Raw genomic sequence first — 20,448 nt, 5'->3', positions numbered from 1 at the left:
GGGCTTCTTCCCTGAGCATTTGCTTAGTCCTTCACATGAATTTGTCCCCAGAAAACCCCAGACTTCCTCCAGCTCTTATTAACATCCAACACTGTCAAAGTCTTTCAACTTCTTCTGAATCTCTCTTTTAATCTTTAAGAGAGTGACACTGTGATGAGAAGAAGCCATGGTTAATGTCATATTAAACTCAGAAGGGCAGATGAAGGCATCCAACTAAGAGAAAGTACAGGGCACAGCTGCACCTACAGCGGTGCAAGGGTGGCAGCTCTTGATCATGGGCAGCCAAAGGTGGGAGACGAAGTGGCTGACACTGGCATTGCCTGGTGTCTTCAGTTTAGGAGAGGCTATGAAAGGGTCATGGCCAAGTATTGCAGCTCTTTGGGTCTTGTTGGAAGAGAGTGGTTAAACTTGATGCATTAGAACACAGTGTGTCGGCCCTGCTCTGTAAATACAAGCTTTGGGGTTTTTTTGGACTCATCTTCTTACATATTATACAGGCTACAGTTCATTTGAATATCCAACATGGTTATCATCATAACGCTATTTACTGTTTTCCTAAGGGTTGCATATAGAGTTCTGGGAACTCTATTAGTATTTTTACTACTACTTGATTTTTTTTGTTAAGCATACCATGAAAAATATTATTTTAAAATCTCAATTAAAAAAACCCCAAACACTATGATAGAAAAATGGACAAACCATCTCTTATGATAACTAACTTTAAAGAATTTTCTCTGATCAGAACATGAAAAGTACTTTTGTTTACCCAGAGCAGTATGTCTTTCTTCAAGGGGTTGAAGTTAAAATCACAAATTTTTAAGTGATCCACAAAATCTAAAAACTAATAGTTTTAAAGATGGCATAATAGTAAAATTTTATTCTGCTAATTTTCTCTTTACTGAGTAGTGAAACTTTGGGTAGTGAAACTTTACAAGTTTGTTTTATGATAGAAATTGTGTCACTTGTAAAATGTCTTGGTAGATCCATAGGTAGGTGGAACTTCCTGATTCATGGAGCATCATATTGACTTAAACCAGGGCTGAATTAGTAATGCAGATATCCTGCAGATTCTCTGTGTAGATGCATTTCCAGTGAATAGAGCAGAGTGTTATTTCTCTTCTACAGGCTTCCATGATCAAATTTGACATCCCTGGTCTGCCTTGAATCAGTCAAAATTCTTCCATCCTTTCCCACCTTCCCCCAGTTTTCCTGTACCTGCACTCCATATGGTGCAGAGCCCAATTTATTTCCTAATCACTTGCAAATAAAGAAGTCAGCATTTGTCTGATATTGCATTTAAGTATGATGCAGAAGGGGATGTTAAAGGATGTATGATGGAAGTGTCCATACTAGGAATGTGCTGGTGGGACACTGCACAACTGCATCTCTGCAAGGCTAGAGTGTAGCATGGGGGAAAGGTTTCTTAGCTCTTGGTGTTGAGCTTGGTTTTCAGATACTGTAGAGGCAATAATCAACCATGAGTCTGTAATTCAAATATATGATACACTATTTAAATCCCATTTGGACGGGAATAATTTTATTAAGCATAACCTATGAACATACATTATACATTCATTTTAATGTTGTTCTTTGGAACAAAGTATCTGCAGTAAATTTATGTAATAAGAAATTATTTTCTGCAGTGCATATAATCAAAGAGTAGACTAATCCTTTAGATTTTTATAGTATTTTTCCTTATAGATATAAAAGCAGTGAGCAAATATTGTATGCCTCTTGTCACTTCACTGTATTGTAGTGCTATGTTCATTTTGAATTATGGTTAAGAGTTACCTGCTTTGTGGTGGTGCTGGTTTGCTCAATAAATATATTTGAGTTTCTTTTATAGGAACTGACCTGGATCATTGGCACTGAATGGCTCTACCTTAGAATAAAAGCAAGTTTTCTGTTAAAGAATCCATTAATGTTAGAAAAATGTTTTAAATAGGATGGAGAGTGTGGGGGAGATGAGACAAGGCAGCTGATGCCAGTGAAATTTTCCAGTTGAAGCTCAATGAGAAAGTCAAGGAAGACTGGTTTAAAAAAAAACAAAGTTTCCCCTTAAAAGTGGGGAAGCAGCACAGTTTCTCACGACCTGCTAAAGACCAGATCCAATGACCAGGAAGAGCTGCCATGTGTAAAAACGTGGACCAGAATTGGGATGCATAATTCTAAGGTCACACTAAGGGAAACTGAGCCTCAGTGTTTCCTTTGCTTAGATTTATTTGCTTTACAAAGAGTAAAGATGCTTACAGATGAGAAATTCCTTTTGCTCCAGCCACTTTAACTTGATCCTGAAATCGGAGCTCCTTTCAGCAGAGGGGAAGGAGAGCATTTCTAAAAGCCTGTCAGCTTTTTGAATTGTGACCATGGAGTTTTCAGGGTTTTGCATCGTCTTTAATAATTAAGTTTGTATTTATTAAGTCTTATAAAAAATGTATCTGAGAAGTATGTGGAGATGGTTACTTTTGAACTACCAGGTCTTCAAGTGCTCAGATGTGGAAGATGCTTTATTAGGTACAAATACCATGCAATCTGGTGGGGTAAAAACACCTTTATCCTGTCGTGGTTTTTTTTATTGTTGGAGATCTGTTAGAGATTTGTAGCCACAGAGCAACATTTTGTAAGAAATGCCTGATGAAGGAAAATCTTGGGGCTGGGGGACAAGGCATTGCCGGGAGGTAGTGAGTGCTGCAATGAGTTTGAAAAGCGCTCCAAATGACCCTCGGTGCTGTTTTCGGTCTCCCGCTTTCCTCAGCTCTTTCCCCTTCCAAATGTATTGGTGGCAAGGTGATGCCACTTGTGCTTTCCACGTAGGCGTGTGCTCGGAGGCCTGGCGAGGAGCCCGCGGGTCGCACCGCCGCGGTGGGGGCCGGCAGGTGAAGCTGCAGCGCTTGGGTCTCGGGATCACCCCGTCACCAGCCGAGGGGGCTGGGACCGAGGGCGGGAGCAGGCCCCGGGGCCCCGCGGGCAGCAGGAGCGGCGACAGGTAGGAGCCCGGCGGTGCTGCCGACGCCGTGCACTAGCGGCCGCGGGGGAGGGGCGGCCCGGCCCTGGCTCCGGCACGAGGCCCCGACCTGGAGCTCTGGGCCCGAGCTGCGCTCGATATAAGCCCGTCCGCGGCACTGTGGGGCGAGCGCGGCGGAGCGGGTCCGGCTGCGGAGAGCGGAGAGCGTAGCACGGGGGAATACCTGGATCGAGAGGGGGACGTTGCTAGCCATCCTCCTTACCTGCCCAGAATCGCATCCGGCGAGCGCTGGTGGAAGTGTCGAGAGGTGCGTCCCGTCCGGTCGCTTCGGACTGGCCGAGTCGCGCTCCGCGAGCGTAGAGGATGGTGGGTTAACGCTTAGTGGGCGCAGGTTGAACTTAGTGCGTGCCTTCGGTTTATTTACGCTGCCAGTGCTACTTAGTAGGGCAAGTAGACTCCTGGGCTTGTGAAAGACTGCAGCCGGGTAGAAGTGCCGGAGAGCTTAGCACAGGACCGTGCCAGCGCTGAAGAGCGCGGTGAGAAAAGTAAAGCGCCCCCCCCGACTCCAGATCCGGCTCTTTGAACAGATGCGCCGTGATAAAAGTGGTATATGAGGTTTATCGTTTGACCTTCGGAGCGCGGCTCAGCAAATGGGAGACTTAAAACCAATTAACTCATGCTTGGGAAATGAAGCGGGAAACAAAAAAAAGTTCTCCTATGTTTAGCTTTCGAAGAAAATTATTGCTGGACTGCCAATGTAAAACTGCTTTGCTGTGTTTTCTGTCGCTAAATGCAAAGAATGCCCTGTATTTATCAAATAGGTGTGACTGCTGATGTGTACCTGCCTGATGTGCCCTGACGTTCTCACTGAGTCTCTGCTTTCTTTAATATATAGTAATTGTGGAATTATGTTAGTATTTCTGTTAAAATGTGAAGAAAAGTGCTATTATTAGTAACAATTCTTTAAAGATATTCAAACATAGCTTTTAAGTTTGGATAGAAAACAAAAAATCTGATTCTAAGCAGATGGTCGAGAGGTTTCTTAACCTTTTCTGTAATGCTAATATAGTCGTGGTGATGGTAGGTAGAGCTGGGGCTGTATCCTAAAGAGTGTTTGTTGCTTTTGTGTCCCTTTACAGCTGTAATAATTTAAATGTTAATCCCACAGCATGATGAAGTAAGAACCTGTGGAACGTTCAATGCAAGTAACTCTTCTTACATCCAGAAGGAGACATATTTTAGTCTCCTTCCCCCTCTGTGTAAGCAGGATTAGAGCTATTTTTGATCAGAATATTCGCAATTACAAAAATTTAAATGTCTTTCATATGGTAATGGAAAGTCAGTAAATTGTGTAAATAAGATTTGGTGCGATGACAGTGTGGCAGTTATAAGCAGTGTTATTTTAACAGCTTTCTGTGCTCCTAAACTGTGCTGAGATATACCTGTTTTCCAGAACTATGCACATTTTTTCTTGAAGTAGTATGGTTCCAATAATTTCTGCTTGTAGCTGTATCTCATTCCAAAACTCAGAGTATTTGAAGCTTTTTTGGATTTTCTTAATACATTTTTTTTTCGTTTTCCCTACACAGATGTGCTTCGGGGGTCTTTTTGGTTTTTTTGTTTGGGTTTTTTTTTTAGTAAAACTTTAGGATCATACAAAAATTCTGGAAAAGAATTCAGGGCTTCTTGTTGTTGCATCTACCTATAGTTTAATTATATTTATTGTAAATTTTGATTTTGGAAAGGTTTTGTAGGTAAAGCACTGCAGTCGATTTCTTTAGTCAAAGCCCTGCAAATGATTTTTAGAAATGGTCTGCTGTTGTTTTGCTGCCTGTGCCAGGAAAAGTAACTTTAGCTTAAAAGAAAAGCAAAATCTATTTCTGAAGGACTGAAGAATACTGGTTTTCCCACCCTTTGCAGTCTCTCCCAGCTCTCTCACCCCACAGCTGTCGCTGGTGGGTCAGTTCATGTGCCAGCTTGGCAATGCTGGTTTGCCAATGCCCAGCTGTACATGAGCTGTGGTCCTGGCATGGTGACATCTGGAAACTCCCTGTCACAGGAATTGCAGTTCCCAAGCCAGCCTGCGACAGAGGAAATGAGCTCATGGTGTCTCAGGTTCGGGAAGGGACAGCTTCTCAGCCTCACAGGCTGTGGAGGCAGATGGCAGGGATAGCTGGCTCTCAAAACACTTGGAGGTGGGGAAATTCCCCTTCTACAAACCTCTTCTGCTTCGTAATTGGCTTCTAACCTTATGGTACAAGTACTTAGATTGCTGAAAATCTGCTTGTTAATAGGACAACATTAGTTGATAAAGTGGGTATTTATAGACTGTGCAGAAAATAAACCGACCATAATGGAATTTCTCAAAAATAGGAGCTACATTGTATCAATCCTCAAAGTGAAATGGCTGCATTAATAAATGTATCAGGTTAACTTGTGTGCTAACAAGAATTCAGGACTCTTCTAGAAGCTGAAATACATATATTTCATATACTTAAAATACCTGGGGGGGGGAAAGGAAAAGACAGGCTTGGCTTGTTCTGGGAAGCGTCTGTGTTTTGTACAGTGAAAGCTTTTCAGAGAAGACCTGGTGGTTAACAGCTGAAATGGAAAAGCAAGAATTGGGGTATTGAGAGAAACCAAGCACCGCATATGATAGCACTAGAGTAAGAGCTGGAGAATTTGAAAAATGTCTAGCTGAGAGCCAAAATGGAGATCAACAACCATAAAACATTAAAAAGCTGTTTGACTTGCTAAAGACCATTGCCATGATAGATAACTAGACATCTCCCATAAAGCCCAGTATCAAACACCAGGCACCACCTGTTACTCCTGAGACCACTGAGAAAAAGCAAAGATACAAAGAATTTTGGTTATGTGAAGGAGGAGAAAACCCTCCTTGAGAGTTGCTGTGCACTGGCTGGCACAGGAAGCAAAGTCTGGAGAGGATTTAACTGAATTTACAGATTGTGAGACCATGTAACCCATTTCCCACATTTAAAAACTTTAGCATCTTAAGGGACTACAAGGCCACTATAATATTTCATCTAGGATCAGACTGACAGGTAGTGCTGGGATTGTTAAATGTTTCTTATTTCAAAAATGCACTGCTTCTAGAATCCGGCTGGTTTAGATGAAATTCTAACTTAAAAAGATGTTTTTGTTACTTCACATATCATGTTCATCTCAGAACCACGGTGCTTTGTAGCTGACAGGTCTGCAAAGTCCATAAAGCTTGGACTGGTCCAGCTGGCTGAGTAGTGCAATGCTGACTACAGATGAAAGGCTTTAGATAACTTTTAAATGAAATTTGAGTTTTGTCCTACCTTAAATGAAAAATTTAAAGTTTTATAACAGGTTACTTTTGGTTTTGTGCAAGGTACAGATTTTGGTTTTTGGTTTTTTTCCTGTATGGTTAAAGCAACCCTCAGCACTTGGCTGTTTGTCATCTTCTAAAGATCTATAAATTATCTGTACTAGTATACTAGGTTTCCACTACGTCATTCCCTCTTGGATTTGCACTTCTATCATTCCCAATTGCAGGCATTATGAGTCCAGATGGGATTTGTTGAACCAATGTTGTTTTAAGTCTGGCATTTTGGTTTTTTTTTTAAAGAAACTTAAATCAAAGAAAAATTCTTTCAGTTGCAGCCAAAGGAACAGGTGAACTTAATCCAACTCTAAAAAGAACATGCTAGCTGGGCAGCAGCGAATCCTACGTAGTTTCAGTGTGGCACAGCATTACTTTATTTCCTCAAGGGCTTGCAATGCAGTTGGCAGATGTCTGCTGGGTAAGCTGCGTTCATTGTTAACTCCACAAATAATAGATGGATTACTCCATAAAACCGTCACGAAGTAACGTTGCCTTCGCAGACCATGGTACTTTCCAGATACAACGCTCTTCCAAGCTGTTGTTTTGAACTGCGTGGCTGAAGTGCTTTCTGAGCACTTACTCTTCTCAAGCACAGAGTAATTAAAGATGATTCTAGTTTTCTTCCCTTAGCAGTCCAGCTGGCATAATTTCTAAAGAGATGATCATGTTTAAAATACCTTGTGTCCATCCAGAGAGGTGGGTACCTAAGTGGGATGCATTAAACACGTAGGTTAACACTTTTTCTGATTGTATTTAGTTCTTCTATTAAGTAGGGCCGCCTGCATTAAAAGCTGTGTTTTCTACAACCTCATTATTCAGAATACCTGCCCAACTGCTCCAGAGCTTTCAGGTATAAATTCTTATAAGTGAAAACCCCACCTTACTGGAGAATACCAGATCCTAAAGCAGTCTGAGGAATGCAGCAAAAATAAACATTGAAAGAATACAAACTTCCCAAAGACTGCATTATCAAAGATTCTTATTTTTAGGTTTTTTTCATTATGAACATGTTCTTTGATTTCCCATGCCCACTTCTTATTAAAATCTGACCGTGCTTTTAGTTGTTGCATTTTAACTGGCTTATTTGCTCATCCTCTAAAGGAAAGATTCTCGGTTAACTGTTTCCTTGGGTCATTGTTAAATCTCTCAGGAAGTTCCCAGTCACTGCAGTTGTGGCAGAGGAGGCAAAATACGACAGAGAGATAAAAATGTAATCTAAGAATATATTTTAGTGTGACAGCTGCAGGTGAAGTTTTGCTGTCAGTGGATTTGCAGTCACTTCTATAGAGCGTGACACAAATGAAGTACCACTCTACAGAATTTTTAATACCCTTAAACACGAATGAAACCAAACTCAGATGACATTAGACTTGTCAAATTATATGACTGTCTTGCATTTCTTTAAAAAAAGAAAAGCTGCTGAACCAAATGAAAATGTACAGCCCAGCTCACATTCTAGATAACTGAGTCCCAGTTCTTCTTAGCTATGACTGAGTGAAATACTTAATCAGATGGCTACCTTAGCATGCAAAGTAGTCTGTCTTACTTTAGTATTGAAAAGGTGCTTCCGTTGCTTTGCTCAGAAACTCCGCGGAAGTGGACAGAACTCAGTAGTTTCTCAGGGCTTAGGAATAAAGGAAGAATCAGCTTGATCTGTTAAAATTTTTATAGCTTGAAATGGTTCATGAATAGCTTGTTCAAAAGGAGAACAAAGGTAGAATTGTGTGTTGTGGTACTGATGGCGATCTTTTCTTTGAATTTACTAGTTCTAAAAAGTCTTTCTGAAGACAGTGTTTAAAACAAAAGGTATGTGGGTAGATATTACATCCGTTGAAAATAAAGCATTTTATCTTTGATCATATTAAATGGAAGCTGCTGGACTGTCTGGAACAAAAGTTATTAATTCCCATGTCAGTGTTCACAAGGGGCACAGATACACCAAAGGGCCCAAGCCTGTGTGTCTGTGTTGGGATTGCCCAGCTACTGTGGGCACAAGTCAGCTTGCATCTCTGTTTGGAACGTGTCTACCTTGTGCATAAATGTGTGGTTTCCTTTATAAAGTGATTTGAAACAGCTACTAAAAATTACGTGTTGGTATCTCAATTGCTGCAGGTGTTATGGGCCTAAAGCCGAGGGATGGTGGGTCTGTCTTTTTGAAGGGCTAGATGTTTGCAGTATCTCCATGCTTTATTTTCAGTAATTCCAGGAGACAGTAACTTTGATCAGTGTACAGCATTTCAAGTGGTGATTTGGATGTGTGAAACTAATTTAGAAACAGAAATGTAACAGCATTGCCGGGCAGCCTATCTCTTACGTGAGTGAATGTGAAAATAAGCAGCCAGAAATTCCTAAAATGCTGCCAGACACCTCGAGAGGAGCTTCCTCTGCCTTGATGTCCAGCTCTCTCTCTGTCCACTGAGGTCTGAAGTTGCCTACAGCGCAAGGAAAAAACAGACTGTTCAAACACAGCGGTATTTCATGTAACTAATATGTCTCTTCAGACCAAAATGACGTTCAGCCAGCCACTTGAATTTACTCTCTGTGCTCAGCAGAAAGTTCTCCATGGGCTTGACTTGCCTGGGCCAGGGGAGGGGGTACCCATCAGGAATGTATGGAATTGGAGGCTGGAAAAATATGCTTGTCAAGCAGCATATTCTCCTGTTCTGAGTGGTTATCTAAATGTAAGTGATTTCCCAGGGCATCTGGCTCGGCACATGATCTAGAACAAATAGCAGAGGATTAATTTTCATCTCACAAGTGAAGGATTTAGCTCTGTCTAGGGGAGATGCTGTGCAGGGGGCTGCCAGGGGTAGCATTCCTGTCATCAAAGCACTTTCTGCTCAGAATTAGCATTCAGGCAATTAAATGGCTCAGCTGGCTGGGCAGGCTTAGAGCTTTAAGCACTCAGCAAAGGTATGAGGGAAGAAAATGGGTTAGAAACTTCCTTGTTTATCTGCCTTAATCTGTGTGTTGTGTCTTTCCACAAAGTTCAGTGTCTCTAATGCAAACCTTGCAATTTGGACTTGGAATGTTGTTGACTAAATTTGGTATTAAAAAGGTGACATTAAGTTAGCCAAAAAGCTGTTGTGATCAACTGTTTCTGGTTTTTAAGGAAGTGTTGATTTATTCTTATAAGTAGTACCTAATTAGTGTTCTTTCTTCCTCTTCCTCTTTCTCCTCCTTCCTCACCCAGCCCCTCTAAGTTGGGTAACAAACTCCTGTCTGAGTGTGATGTTTGACTTTTCATGTTATTTAGCAAAATAATGATCTCCAAGTAATTTTAATATTTTACTAAAATAAGATTATAGTTAAGACGGGAGAAATTGGCTGCTGTGAGGACCTCACACAAGTTTTCATCTTGAGCCACGGTCACTTTTCCAGTGTTAATAGTTCTCATTTATTTACATTTTGCTTGAAAAAGATGAAACTTTAGAAGAAAATCTTTTAATATCCTTTATTTACAGCACAGTACGTTTCTTTGCTGCCTTTAGAATACATGTCTCTCGGAAGCAAGAGCTTCTGCATCATTAGTAATTCAATCTTGGGATTATTTTTTTGTAAACTTGGGAAAAACATGTGGTTGTATCCTATCTTTTTGGTATTCATAACGCTCCTGCTAAAGGCCTAGTCTAGTATTCAGAAATTCTGGTATGTCTGCTGAAGTGGCTTGATTTATTTAAATAAGGTCTTTCAAAAGAATGTCTTTGAAAACATGAATATACCTCATTTTCAATAGAAATTGGAGATAGGAAAGAAGGTTATTGAAGCCAGCACATAAATTATTATTAAACAATCTCTGCTGTGTGGTCCTGTCTCCTGCAGGTTTTCAAAGCACACAGGCAAATTGCAGTGCAAGGTGTGGATGATTACACAGTTCATACCAAAATCTCTTTTTATAAATAGTGGCTATAACTTAGTCTTGTGCAAAATGATCTTGTTCCTGTGCATCTCAACCATTACTTGTTAGCTGTGTCACAGCTGTGACACTGTCAAATTCATAGACTGTCTATTCATTTGACTTACAGTTTGGTTTAAGCACTGAGAAATTTACATAACCTCACCCTTAACATTTTGTTGGACAAATTTAGGTCCTTCAAAACATCTCTGTCAATGTGGGTGTGACTCCTTTCTATTTCCCTGTGTTGTGAAAGACGAAGATGAGAGCAGAGCTTTACTCACTTTATTCTAAAGTTATTTCTGAGCATCTGAAAACCCTGCAGCTCTGTAAATGTGACTTTTTTTGTTTCATCAGGAACATCGCAGATCCCTCGAGGACTCGGAGCATGGCCATGAGCAACGTCAGTGACTCTGTGGTTCTGAGCAATGGCAGCATCTTGTCCAATGCCACTGGCACAGGTATTGTTGCAGCCAATGACGGAGACGCCACGGTCCAACAACTCCCATCCAAGGAAACACCAAGAACAAAACCAAGTCCAAATGGCTGCCTGCAGCTTAATGGTACAATCAAACCGTCCTTTCTGCCTTTAGACAACCAAAGAACTCAGCAGATGTTGTCGCAATGCTGCCACCCTTGTCCGTACCATCATTCTTTAAGTAGCCATAACAGCAAGCAAGAATGTAATTCAGTGGTTGGCAGCTCAGCACCATCTCCCATGACTTCGTGCTGCATGCAGCCACACACTGAGTATTCAGCATCTCTTTGCCAAAAACACCCCCCCGTGTATCAGCCTGCCTGTTGTCTTCAGCCCTCCCCGTCCTTCTGCCTTCACCATCAGTGGCCTGACCATTTTCAGCATCACCCTGTGCAGCAGCACATAGCCAGGATAAGGTAAGCAGATTGCAGCGTTTTTTAGTTCTCAGTGTGGGTAACCTTTCCCATAATTGTTTAATTTTCTTACAAAAGTAGAGGATCTAAAAGGAAGATGAACCAAATTTCTTCCCCAGTGGTTTTTACAGGTTAGTCTTTGATGCATTACCAACTTTTTTTTTTCCCGAAGAAATCAAGTTGGGAGACTAGTGTTGCAGGGCTGCGTGAATATTCCTGAAGTGAATTAATTCTTTCTGTGGCTGTTTTTTCTTTTTCTTGGGGATTGTTTGAAAGCTCATTAGCTCTTTTACAAGACACAGTGTACACCTATATTGTGTGAAACAAACCAATACAGGAATAGCTAAGAATACACCAAAAGAACTGGTATGTTTGCACAGTCTAATCAAAACACACATTTTCTTAAAAAGTTGCATGTAAAAACACATTCTACAATTCTAGTCATAATTGTACTGGGTGTTTTTTCTTTGTCAGGTCAGCAGGTTAAGTGTGTTGCCCCCATGCCTTTTTTTAATGTATGTTACCTGCTAAACTTTGAAGTTGTGCTTGGATTGAGAAATTTTGGATTGTTCCAGGTTTTACCCCTTTCTATTCTACACTTCCTACAAACTTGCCTCTTTATACTTGATAACTGTGGGGTTCCAGTGACAGTAGTCCCAGCTACAAGGAGCAGCAAACACAAGGAAAATCTTCTACAGCCTCCTGGTCCTGGGCAAAATCAGTCAATCCAAGGGGCAGTTTGTGAAAACCAAATTCCCTGTTGAAGAAAGACACTTCGAAGCTTTTAAGCAAGGTTATTTTTTTCTGAGTTGCAATTGGGCCAAAATGGGTGAATTTTCCTTGGATTACTAAAAGCTAAACTTCTCCCTGTTCTCTAACGTCTGCATCCTTGTTTGAAACTTTGAGCTACAAGTATTTCTCAGTCAGTTATAATGATTCTGTCTTGATGAAATATATGAACTAATTTTAAACTTCTGAAAATATCAGACTGGGAAAAATATGTAATGTGAAAAAAGTCAAAGTGAATAAACCTTTTTTTCCTTAAGGTGAAAGCAGATGAAAATAAGGATGATAATACAAAGTGCAAATCAGCTTTCTTCTGCCAGTTATTCCACTTACAAATGGAAAAAATCTTAGTTGTCGGAACTGCTTGCAATCAGACATGTTTTTTCCACCCCATGCTTGTTTAAATGTCAAGTAAAGATGAAAACTCTCATATAATTTTGTATGCAAAGGTATGCAGAAGGTTGAGCCATTACAGAATCAGTCAGTCATACTTTTCAAACTGTCAGAATGGATGCACTGATTTCACTGTTTTACTCCCTGTGCTGCAGGACTGTTAAACTTCATCTATGTTCCACAGTCTTGAGGAAGGGAAAAAATGCAATCCATAATCTGGGGTTTTGTTCTTAGCCTATAAATAAGGACAGTAAAAATTTCTTCTGGATATAGTAAAATAACGTCTTCTGTAACATTTCACAAATACAAAGATTACTTGAATGTCTCTGATTGGGCTCTTGAGCTGAGATGTTTTGTTTTTTTTCTTCTTGCACTTCCTTGCCATAGTACACATTTCTACATGAATGTATGTAAATTATAGATGATGATTTGTTGTAAATGGTTTGTCTTACTGTTAGCAGTCAAAACAAGATGCTATCTGACCTTTAAGGCACCTATACTTATTTAACCAGCTATATGTGTTAACATACTCTGCATATCCCTATCAAATGATTGCTGTTTCATTTCTGGACTTCCTTCTAGCTAAGGTAATGGAGTGCTAAAAAGAATAGGTGATAAATGTGTATTCGTTTTTTACATGCTCAGGTAACTTTCTGTACACAGAAGAGTAACACTTAGATGTATGATATTTTTATGTAATCTTTGTTCCACACTCCAATTTTATTTATAATCTGCACAACAGCTTATTCTCCACATATTTTTATTACAAGGCTCACTGGAAATTATCCAGCTTTGTAATGTGCACATTTTAGCAGGGTTGTTTAAAATACACATTCTCATACAATACTTTAATTAAATTCAGTGTGTCATCAAATTTAATTAATAATATAATAATATAATAATAGATTTAATTTTGGTTTTCTGTATTTTTAAAAAATGCATTCAAATATCGTTATAATTTTAAGAATGGGGGAAAGATGTGGTTAGATAGAGAGGGATGAACACTCCTTGCAAACTGTATCTCTGACACTTACGGTTCCAGGCAGGTAACCAATTGTTTCAGCACGACAGGTTTTGTCAGGTTTTGAAGCCCAAGGCTTAACATTTGTCAGTGACCTAATATTAAAGGAATGTGGCTCTTGTATATCATTGCAGATTGGAGTGTGTAAAGACAGATTGAAAAAATGCCACAATTGTCCTATCCTATTAAAGCTGGCTGATCTGGAATTTTGTAGTTGGGTTCAGCTTTGAAGATGAAACTAAATTATATGGAAACCTCATCTATACACCCTAACTTGAAAGTCTGGGCAGCTGGTAATCTTTTAGATTGGTGAAAAAGTCTTGCAGCATGAAAGAAAATATTTTTATTGGTTTGCAACATGATTGTGGCAAAAAAATCTACTGTTAAAGTAAGTAAAATATGCCAACTGTTAAGTTGTAATGATTCTGATTATTTTTATATATTTTTCTGAGGTTAGAAGACCTTGAGTAAAGTTTTTTGTGTTATTTTGTAGTAGTTCATGAAAACATGTTCATACCTCTCTTTTTAGTGGGCATGTTATCTTGACCACAAAAACACTCTCTGGGAAGTTCTCACCATCTCTCCCTAACAGAATACAGTTGTCTGGGAATTTGGTTTGCTTTCTAACAAATAATTTCTAAACTTACCAGTTTGGAGCATTGTATGATTAGTGCTTTTCAGTACTGTTGGAAGATTTTTTTTTTCTACCCTGCTCCTTTGGAGGACTCATGCTGAAGTAACCCTTTTTGCCAGAACACATTTGTGTATCTCAGGAAACCTGTGAAGCTTAGAGCCACTGGAAGGTGGGTAGTTATTTCCCCTCCTTTGCTGCCACCTGCTTCTGTAGTCATCATCAGCCTTCAAGGTGGAGCAGAAATGAGGAAAACAACCAAGTAAGGCTGTCAATCTTAAGAAGTGGATAAAGCATGAAGACTGATTCATGACAACTGGAAGCACTGAGTTAGGAGCCACCAGAGAAGTGTAAAACTATGCAGCCCAGCAGCATGTTTAGTGGGATGAAAGAAAGATAAAATAAATAATGAAGGGTTGCACACTTTAGGAGAACTAAACACTACCATAAAAAAAATAAACCCAGAAAATTCTTACAATCTTTCCTGGTATTTTCTGAAATCTATTGTTTGTATAGGAGTGTATGCATGTAAATAGGAGTGGAAGAGGAAGAACGTGCAGAGATTGTTCAGTAAGTTGTCTCAGGATTGTGGCAGGCATGGGATAACAGTGGTGTTGTCTCTGGTACCAAATTGGGTTGCTTCTCTCAGACTTTTATGGGAAATTTTTAATAGGAAAATGCCAGTTAAAAGCTACTTGTATCCTTCCTAATCTTGATATTCTTTTGGAATCTCTCTTTGATGATAAAATTTAGAAAGCTCAGGTCTGTGGACTCAGAGACAAAAGGTAGGGGAGAAGAGGTCGGGAAGCTGTGAAAGAACTGCTGGTGCTGCTGATAAGGAAAATGCTCCAGACTGCCAGTGTGTGTGGTGCTTGCACTTTTGCAGCATCAAACCAATAAATTCATACAAGTACTTTTTGCTCAGGGCAGATCTGCTTTGTATCACCTACTGTTATTTACATTTCAAGACTATACTGTTAATGCTTTTGACTAAAGCAGATAAGTAAAGAGAACTGTTCGGAAAAACATCTGAATTATCTGTGGTAGAAAAGACAGGATAAAAGGACATATGGGATGATCTCTCCACAATCACACAGTCATCTCTAGCGAGAACACGAAAAAAAAATCTGTTTAAAACCTCACAGAGTCATTAGTTTGGCTAAAATTTAAGACTTCGGGATATATGTAAATTGCTCCTCATCCCCCACCAGCCTAGTTTGGACTGTTTAGCTCCCAAAGCTTAGTTAGTTTAAATTACTGTTTAGTTTTCGCTTGCTAGACTAATTTATATTCTAAAGAAGGCAAAAACCAGCGTCAGGAAACTGGTAAAGCATTCATACCTCCAGACTTACAGTACAGCTTTCTTTCAGTTAGATTTAAACCTTCTTTTGAACTGTTTTGGCATTGTGGATTTATGTGATGGTTCTGGGATTCTAGGTTCTGGTGTGTCTCAGAGTTCTGTGCCACACACTGTTTAAACAGCACTGCAGATATACTTGAATACTTACACTTCATTTAGTACTTTAAAAAGAAGATCTATAAAAATGAAAAAGCTATGAAGTGAGGGTAGAACACTACAACTCCCTCTTACCCATTTTATATTTTCCTTCTAGTTGTTTCACATAAAGATTAGAACCAGAAAAAAAAAATCTCTTGTTTTTTCAAAAAGCAAGGGAATGTTTTCCAAATACCAATCTTAATAACAAGACTTTGTTATGAAACAGTTCCCTGCTTGATTCCAGGAAAAGGATAATTGTTATCTAGTACATTCTGCATGGCTTGCAGAGCTGATTATATGTATACATGTGTACAAAATATTTTCAAATATTCTCATTTCAGCAACATTAACTGTTCACAACTCCTATATGGAGTTTTTTAAACAACCTATCCTATCTTAATATTTTCCATTTTGAAAATTGTTAGCTTCTGCTTTATTTGATGCATTAAAAGATATTTTTGTTTTCACTTGTTATATGGAATTGGTACTAATGTCATTTGTACAAAATACGTATGCATATACTGTGTTAAAATGTTAATAAGAGAGACTTTCTGCCTTCCTTTAGGAAAATTAAAGATAGGTATCTTTAAAAAAGCCCTTTAGGTCAGGTTTCTGAAGATCAGATTTCTGAAACGTTTTATCAAGCTTTAGCAAGTAAAAGGCACAAGCTGTTACCATCATTTCATTCAGTGTTCAGGATGTTGCAAATCTCTTGGTTCGTGCTGTAGATCTGGAGTTCCTGTATATTGCTAATTTGTACAGAAACAATACTAACTCTGGCTATATTCTCATTTAAGCCATTTATTTTATGCCAAAATAGGAGTTCTTCCCATAATGAGGAGACTGGAGGCATATGGGAACCACAAACTGGATGCTTCCTTTTTCTGTCACAGCATTAATAGCCCAGTGGCTTATTTAGGGATTTTGATGTAGCTGAGAAAAAGGAAAGGGAATGTGAAGCCATCTCATGCATCTGAGTCCAAATGTGGGATTCTTTGTTGTGCACATGTGGAGAAAGAGCTCTCCCTGTGACCAAATGAACTGATTCTTTTTCTTTCTTGAAAATTATTTTTCATATCCATCCCATTTGAGCTGTGCTTTCTCATTTTCACACATTTTTATTTTAGTCTTTCATTATCTCATTATCATTATTAAGGGGTTTATTCTGTTTTTATTAATTCATTTACTTTTCCCATGATAACTAGTGTGCATTGCTGGCTGTGTAAACAACATGCTGCACTTTGTAGTGCTGGAAGCAAAGGGCTGACACACAGAGACCAGAATACAAATAAAAATGCCATTTGTGTTTCAGTGGCTGAACAAATTAAAAATAGCATGCCAAGAAAAATATTAAGTGCGCTTAAAAAAACCAACCCTCATTCGTTGGGCTGTCCAGGGGATCTTTGCAGGCTTTTAATTTTACTAATTAGGCGTTAGTATTTGTCTAGACTTCAGATTGCTTTGAATCAAGTATTTTTGCCATAGGAAAAAGATACTTAGAAGGTTCCTGCTCTGGTCTGAGTGCAGCTGAGTACCAGCCTGGCCATGTTTTGCTCTGCAGGCCCTGCTATTTACAGGCTCCAGGTTCCATGTGTGGTTGAAGATGAATTTCCTGTGCCCTGTATCCTTCACCTTTCCTTGAACAAAAGAAGACCTCGCACATAACCAGCAATCTGCTGGGCCTTTGAACTGGTCTTCAGAAGATGTAAAGCTGATAATATGAGGGAAACCATAAAAAGCATGGGGCCTTTCTTTTGTACTAAATTGACTGGAAAACCAGCATCAGCTGTGTTCACTCTTGAAAAGAGCTAATAGGTGGAAATTTTGAGATTACTTTTAAAACTGAGCATTTGCATACATTTATTTAGAAAAAAAAAAACAACCATGGCAGAACAAACAAAATTATGGCAGTTTGTTGGAATGTTTTGACCATGTTTAGTTGTTCTCAAATACTTTTAATTCAGTTGGAGGTTGTAGTAAGGTTCAGATGTGAATGAAGACAACAGTAGACAACAAAGAGCAAAAGTCTAAACTATGTTTGGCCAGTGACCTGATTTTCAGCACTTAAAGAGATGGGCTTTGAAAGATTTGGGTATTTCTACTTAAAAGTTTTCAATCTTCATTATGATGGGGGAAGGAGCAGAATGAGAAGCATTGACTTAGAAAAGCTCTTTATGAGTTGCCATAATTGTCTCTGTCTCTAACTCCTTCCAAAATCACTTGTCCTTCCTCTCTGATATGTCGGTGTTGTCTTCATCTCCTAGTAAATAATAATAATTGATGTGAATGCTTTTAATTAGTCAGTGGTGCTTGAACAGCAAAAACAAAAACAAAATAAAAACCCAAACACAATGCAAGAGGGAAATACAGAGAGTGCCTGAGCAATTTGGCATTAATTTTGCTACACTAAGATTGCTGTGAGATTTCTTTGCAGGATATCTGCTGAATAAAGGAATCTGTAAAGCCTGGACTATCAATGCAAAATAGAAATGCAGTGGTACCACAAACAGATCAGCGAAGGTGAGGGAAGTTATAGGTAGAAATCCTGATGATATTTCAGAGAGCCTGGCCCTTCTATTTGCAAATTAGGGTGTATTTTGTTTTTTTTTCTAATAAAATCATAAATAGATGAATGTACTGGACTAGAAGAGCTTACATGCATCACTTCTCCCACTTCTCCCATATTTTCTGTCATGTTAATGGGATACCTTTCCACAAAATTCATGCTTTACACTTCCAGTTTGTAGGCTGTTTAGTTTGTTCCATCAAATGGCTGAACTTTTGCTAACTTTTTGCTGAATAGTTTTGATTACATTAAATCTCTTCTATAGCCTGTTTAATCTTGCAGTGCTTTTTTGTTGTCTCAGCTGCAATACTGGAAACCTTAAACGTTCAGTGAATATTCCCTTTTTTTGCTTGCTTCTTACTAAGCATACAAAACAAATTTAATGTCAGGAGATATAGACGATAATGTCTCATTATATATGTACAGGTTTTCATCAGTGCCAGTGTAAGCTGAAGAGCCTTCTTTGTGTAATTGCATACTAAAACCTTTTAAATCTTTTAATTGAGTTGAATATACACTTGTTTTATATCACTTAGAAGTTATGACATTCTAAGTGACTAAATTCACAGATGTTGGAACAGCAGTTCAACACTGAAATATATGTTTGAGGTGAAATACTTTACTAAATTTAGAACAAAGATGCTTAAGTAACAGTGTTTTCATTTGCTGCAAGAGATAACATATGCAGAAAGATAAAAACTATTGTTTGTACCCATAGTAAAGTGAATAATTTGGAGAAATTTTAAGTGCTTTTAGTCTATCTTCAAGCACGCTCTCTGGTCAAAAGAGGTTTTCTGAGAACAAAAATGAACCCCATGGTGACTTACATGCACAAATTCTTACATCTGCACAGGAAGGAAGACTAAAGCATGTACCAGTTGAGGTGTGATTTATGACAGTCTGAAGTCTTCCTACGCCAGAGTCAAACTTACATGTGCTTAATGTCAGTCATTACTGCCTATAAGAGCATTCGTTTCAGCCTTTGTGGAGAAGTACTGTGATAAAAATAGGCACCCTTGTACATCTCTTTCATTCTTCTTGGTATCATGGGATGGAGTTTTTCTTCTGTGTATATTGTGATTTCTTGGGTCACGTTAATTTCCTGTCTGTCAGAGAAATACAAGATGGGACCATGACCTCGTGTTGCTCCATTCAACTGGGAAGTGTAATAAAAACAGCTTTGAAATAAAATATTTCGAAGGAAGGAACTTTTTGCCAGTAAAAATGCTGAAAACTACTCTAGTCATCATTTAAAGCCCAGAACATATCTATTAATTTCACTGTAATTACCATGAAAAGAAAAAAGACTAATGATTTTATAGTTGTGAAGGATCTTGAAATAATATTAGTCTGCTCCAAATTAGCTGTTGGCTTGTTTTCAAATAATGATTCATGGTGGTATTTTACTAAGCTTTTTTTAATTGTCTTAAATAGTTCAGAACTTTTGTTTAATTTGCCAGGCAGTGCTATATGTGGTTCTGCCCTTAGTGTTTCAGAAGTTAAAGGAATATATGTATATAGCTTCAATTAAACCTTTTGAAGAAGTATATACTTTAAATTGTGTATAAACTATGCCATTTGAAGCTGGGACAATCCAGCTTAAGTATGTTTGATGGCAATTTTCTTATTGACAGTTTTGGAGAAGTGTTTAAAAGTGGCTACACTCATTGGAGAAAAGTTTAGGGAAAGAAGAATAAAAGAAAAGTGTTTATAGGATCTGTATTACTTGGCTCCTTGATATGCTGTCAGATTTTCCTACAGAGATGATGATTTAATTCCTATTCAAGATCAAGTAGATGCTATTAAGGAAAAGAGCCAGCTTTCCTAGTAATTAATAATATTTACTCAGTTTTTGAAGATGAAAGAGGGAATATGTTAAAAGTCAGTATTGCAAACATGAGTTTGTAAGGAATCTTGAACTGAAGACTTGGTAAGTAAATCCTGGGCTCCTGCATCTATATCTTCCATATGGAGCAGCAAGGAAAGGGAGAGGGGAAAAAACCAACAACCCCCCCAGCTTTGGAGATGATTATAGGAGCATTTCAATTTCAAGTCACCTGTATAATATAAATTTATAGCAGTTTTAATTTTAGCATGTAATAAATCATGCAGGGATAGAATAGAATAGAATAGACTGTTTCATTTGGAAGAGACCTACAGGGATCATCTAAGCCAGCTGCCTAAGCCAGTCAGGTCTCACTGAGTTAAAGCATGTTATTGAGGCCATTGTCCAAATGCCTCTTGAGCACTGACAGGTCTGGGACACCGACCACCTCTCTGGGAAGTCTGTTCCAGTGTTTGTCCACCTTCTCAGTAAAGAAATGTCCGATCTAAACCTCCCCTGGCTCATCTTTGAACCATTCCCACACATCCCATCACGGATCCTAGGGAGAAGAGATCCTCAAGAAGCTGGAGAGAGCAGTGAGGTC

At 38.9% G+C, this 20,448-nt stretch overlaps 1 protein-coding gene across 1 annotated transcript in view; it reads left to right on the top strand.

Moving 5' to 3' along the window:
* DISP1 (dispatched RND transporter family member 1) overlaps positions 1–20,448 on the top strand; it is a 68,538-nt gene that overhangs the window by 23,294 nt on the left and 24,796 nt on the right. The window contains exon 2 of the mRNA XM_025896383.2: positions 10,591–11,127. Coding sequence (XP_025752168.2) covers positions 10,622–11,127 — 506 coding nt within the window. The 5' untranslated portion in view covers positions 10,591–10,621. The remainder of the gene's footprint in view (positions 1–10,590; positions 11,128–20,448) is intronic.

Source organism: Manacus vitellinus, unplaced genomic scaffold (genome assembly GCF_001715985.3).
Source record: "Manacus vitellinus isolate BGI_N305 unplaced genomic scaffold, ASM171598v3 scaffold_8_pilon, whole genome shotgun sequence".
Lineage (NCBI taxonomy): Eukaryota > Metazoa > Chordata > Aves > Passeriformes > Pipridae > Manacus > Manacus vitellinus.
Note: the sequence above shows the minus strand (reverse complement) of the source record. Positions and strands in the feature narration are given on the sequence as shown.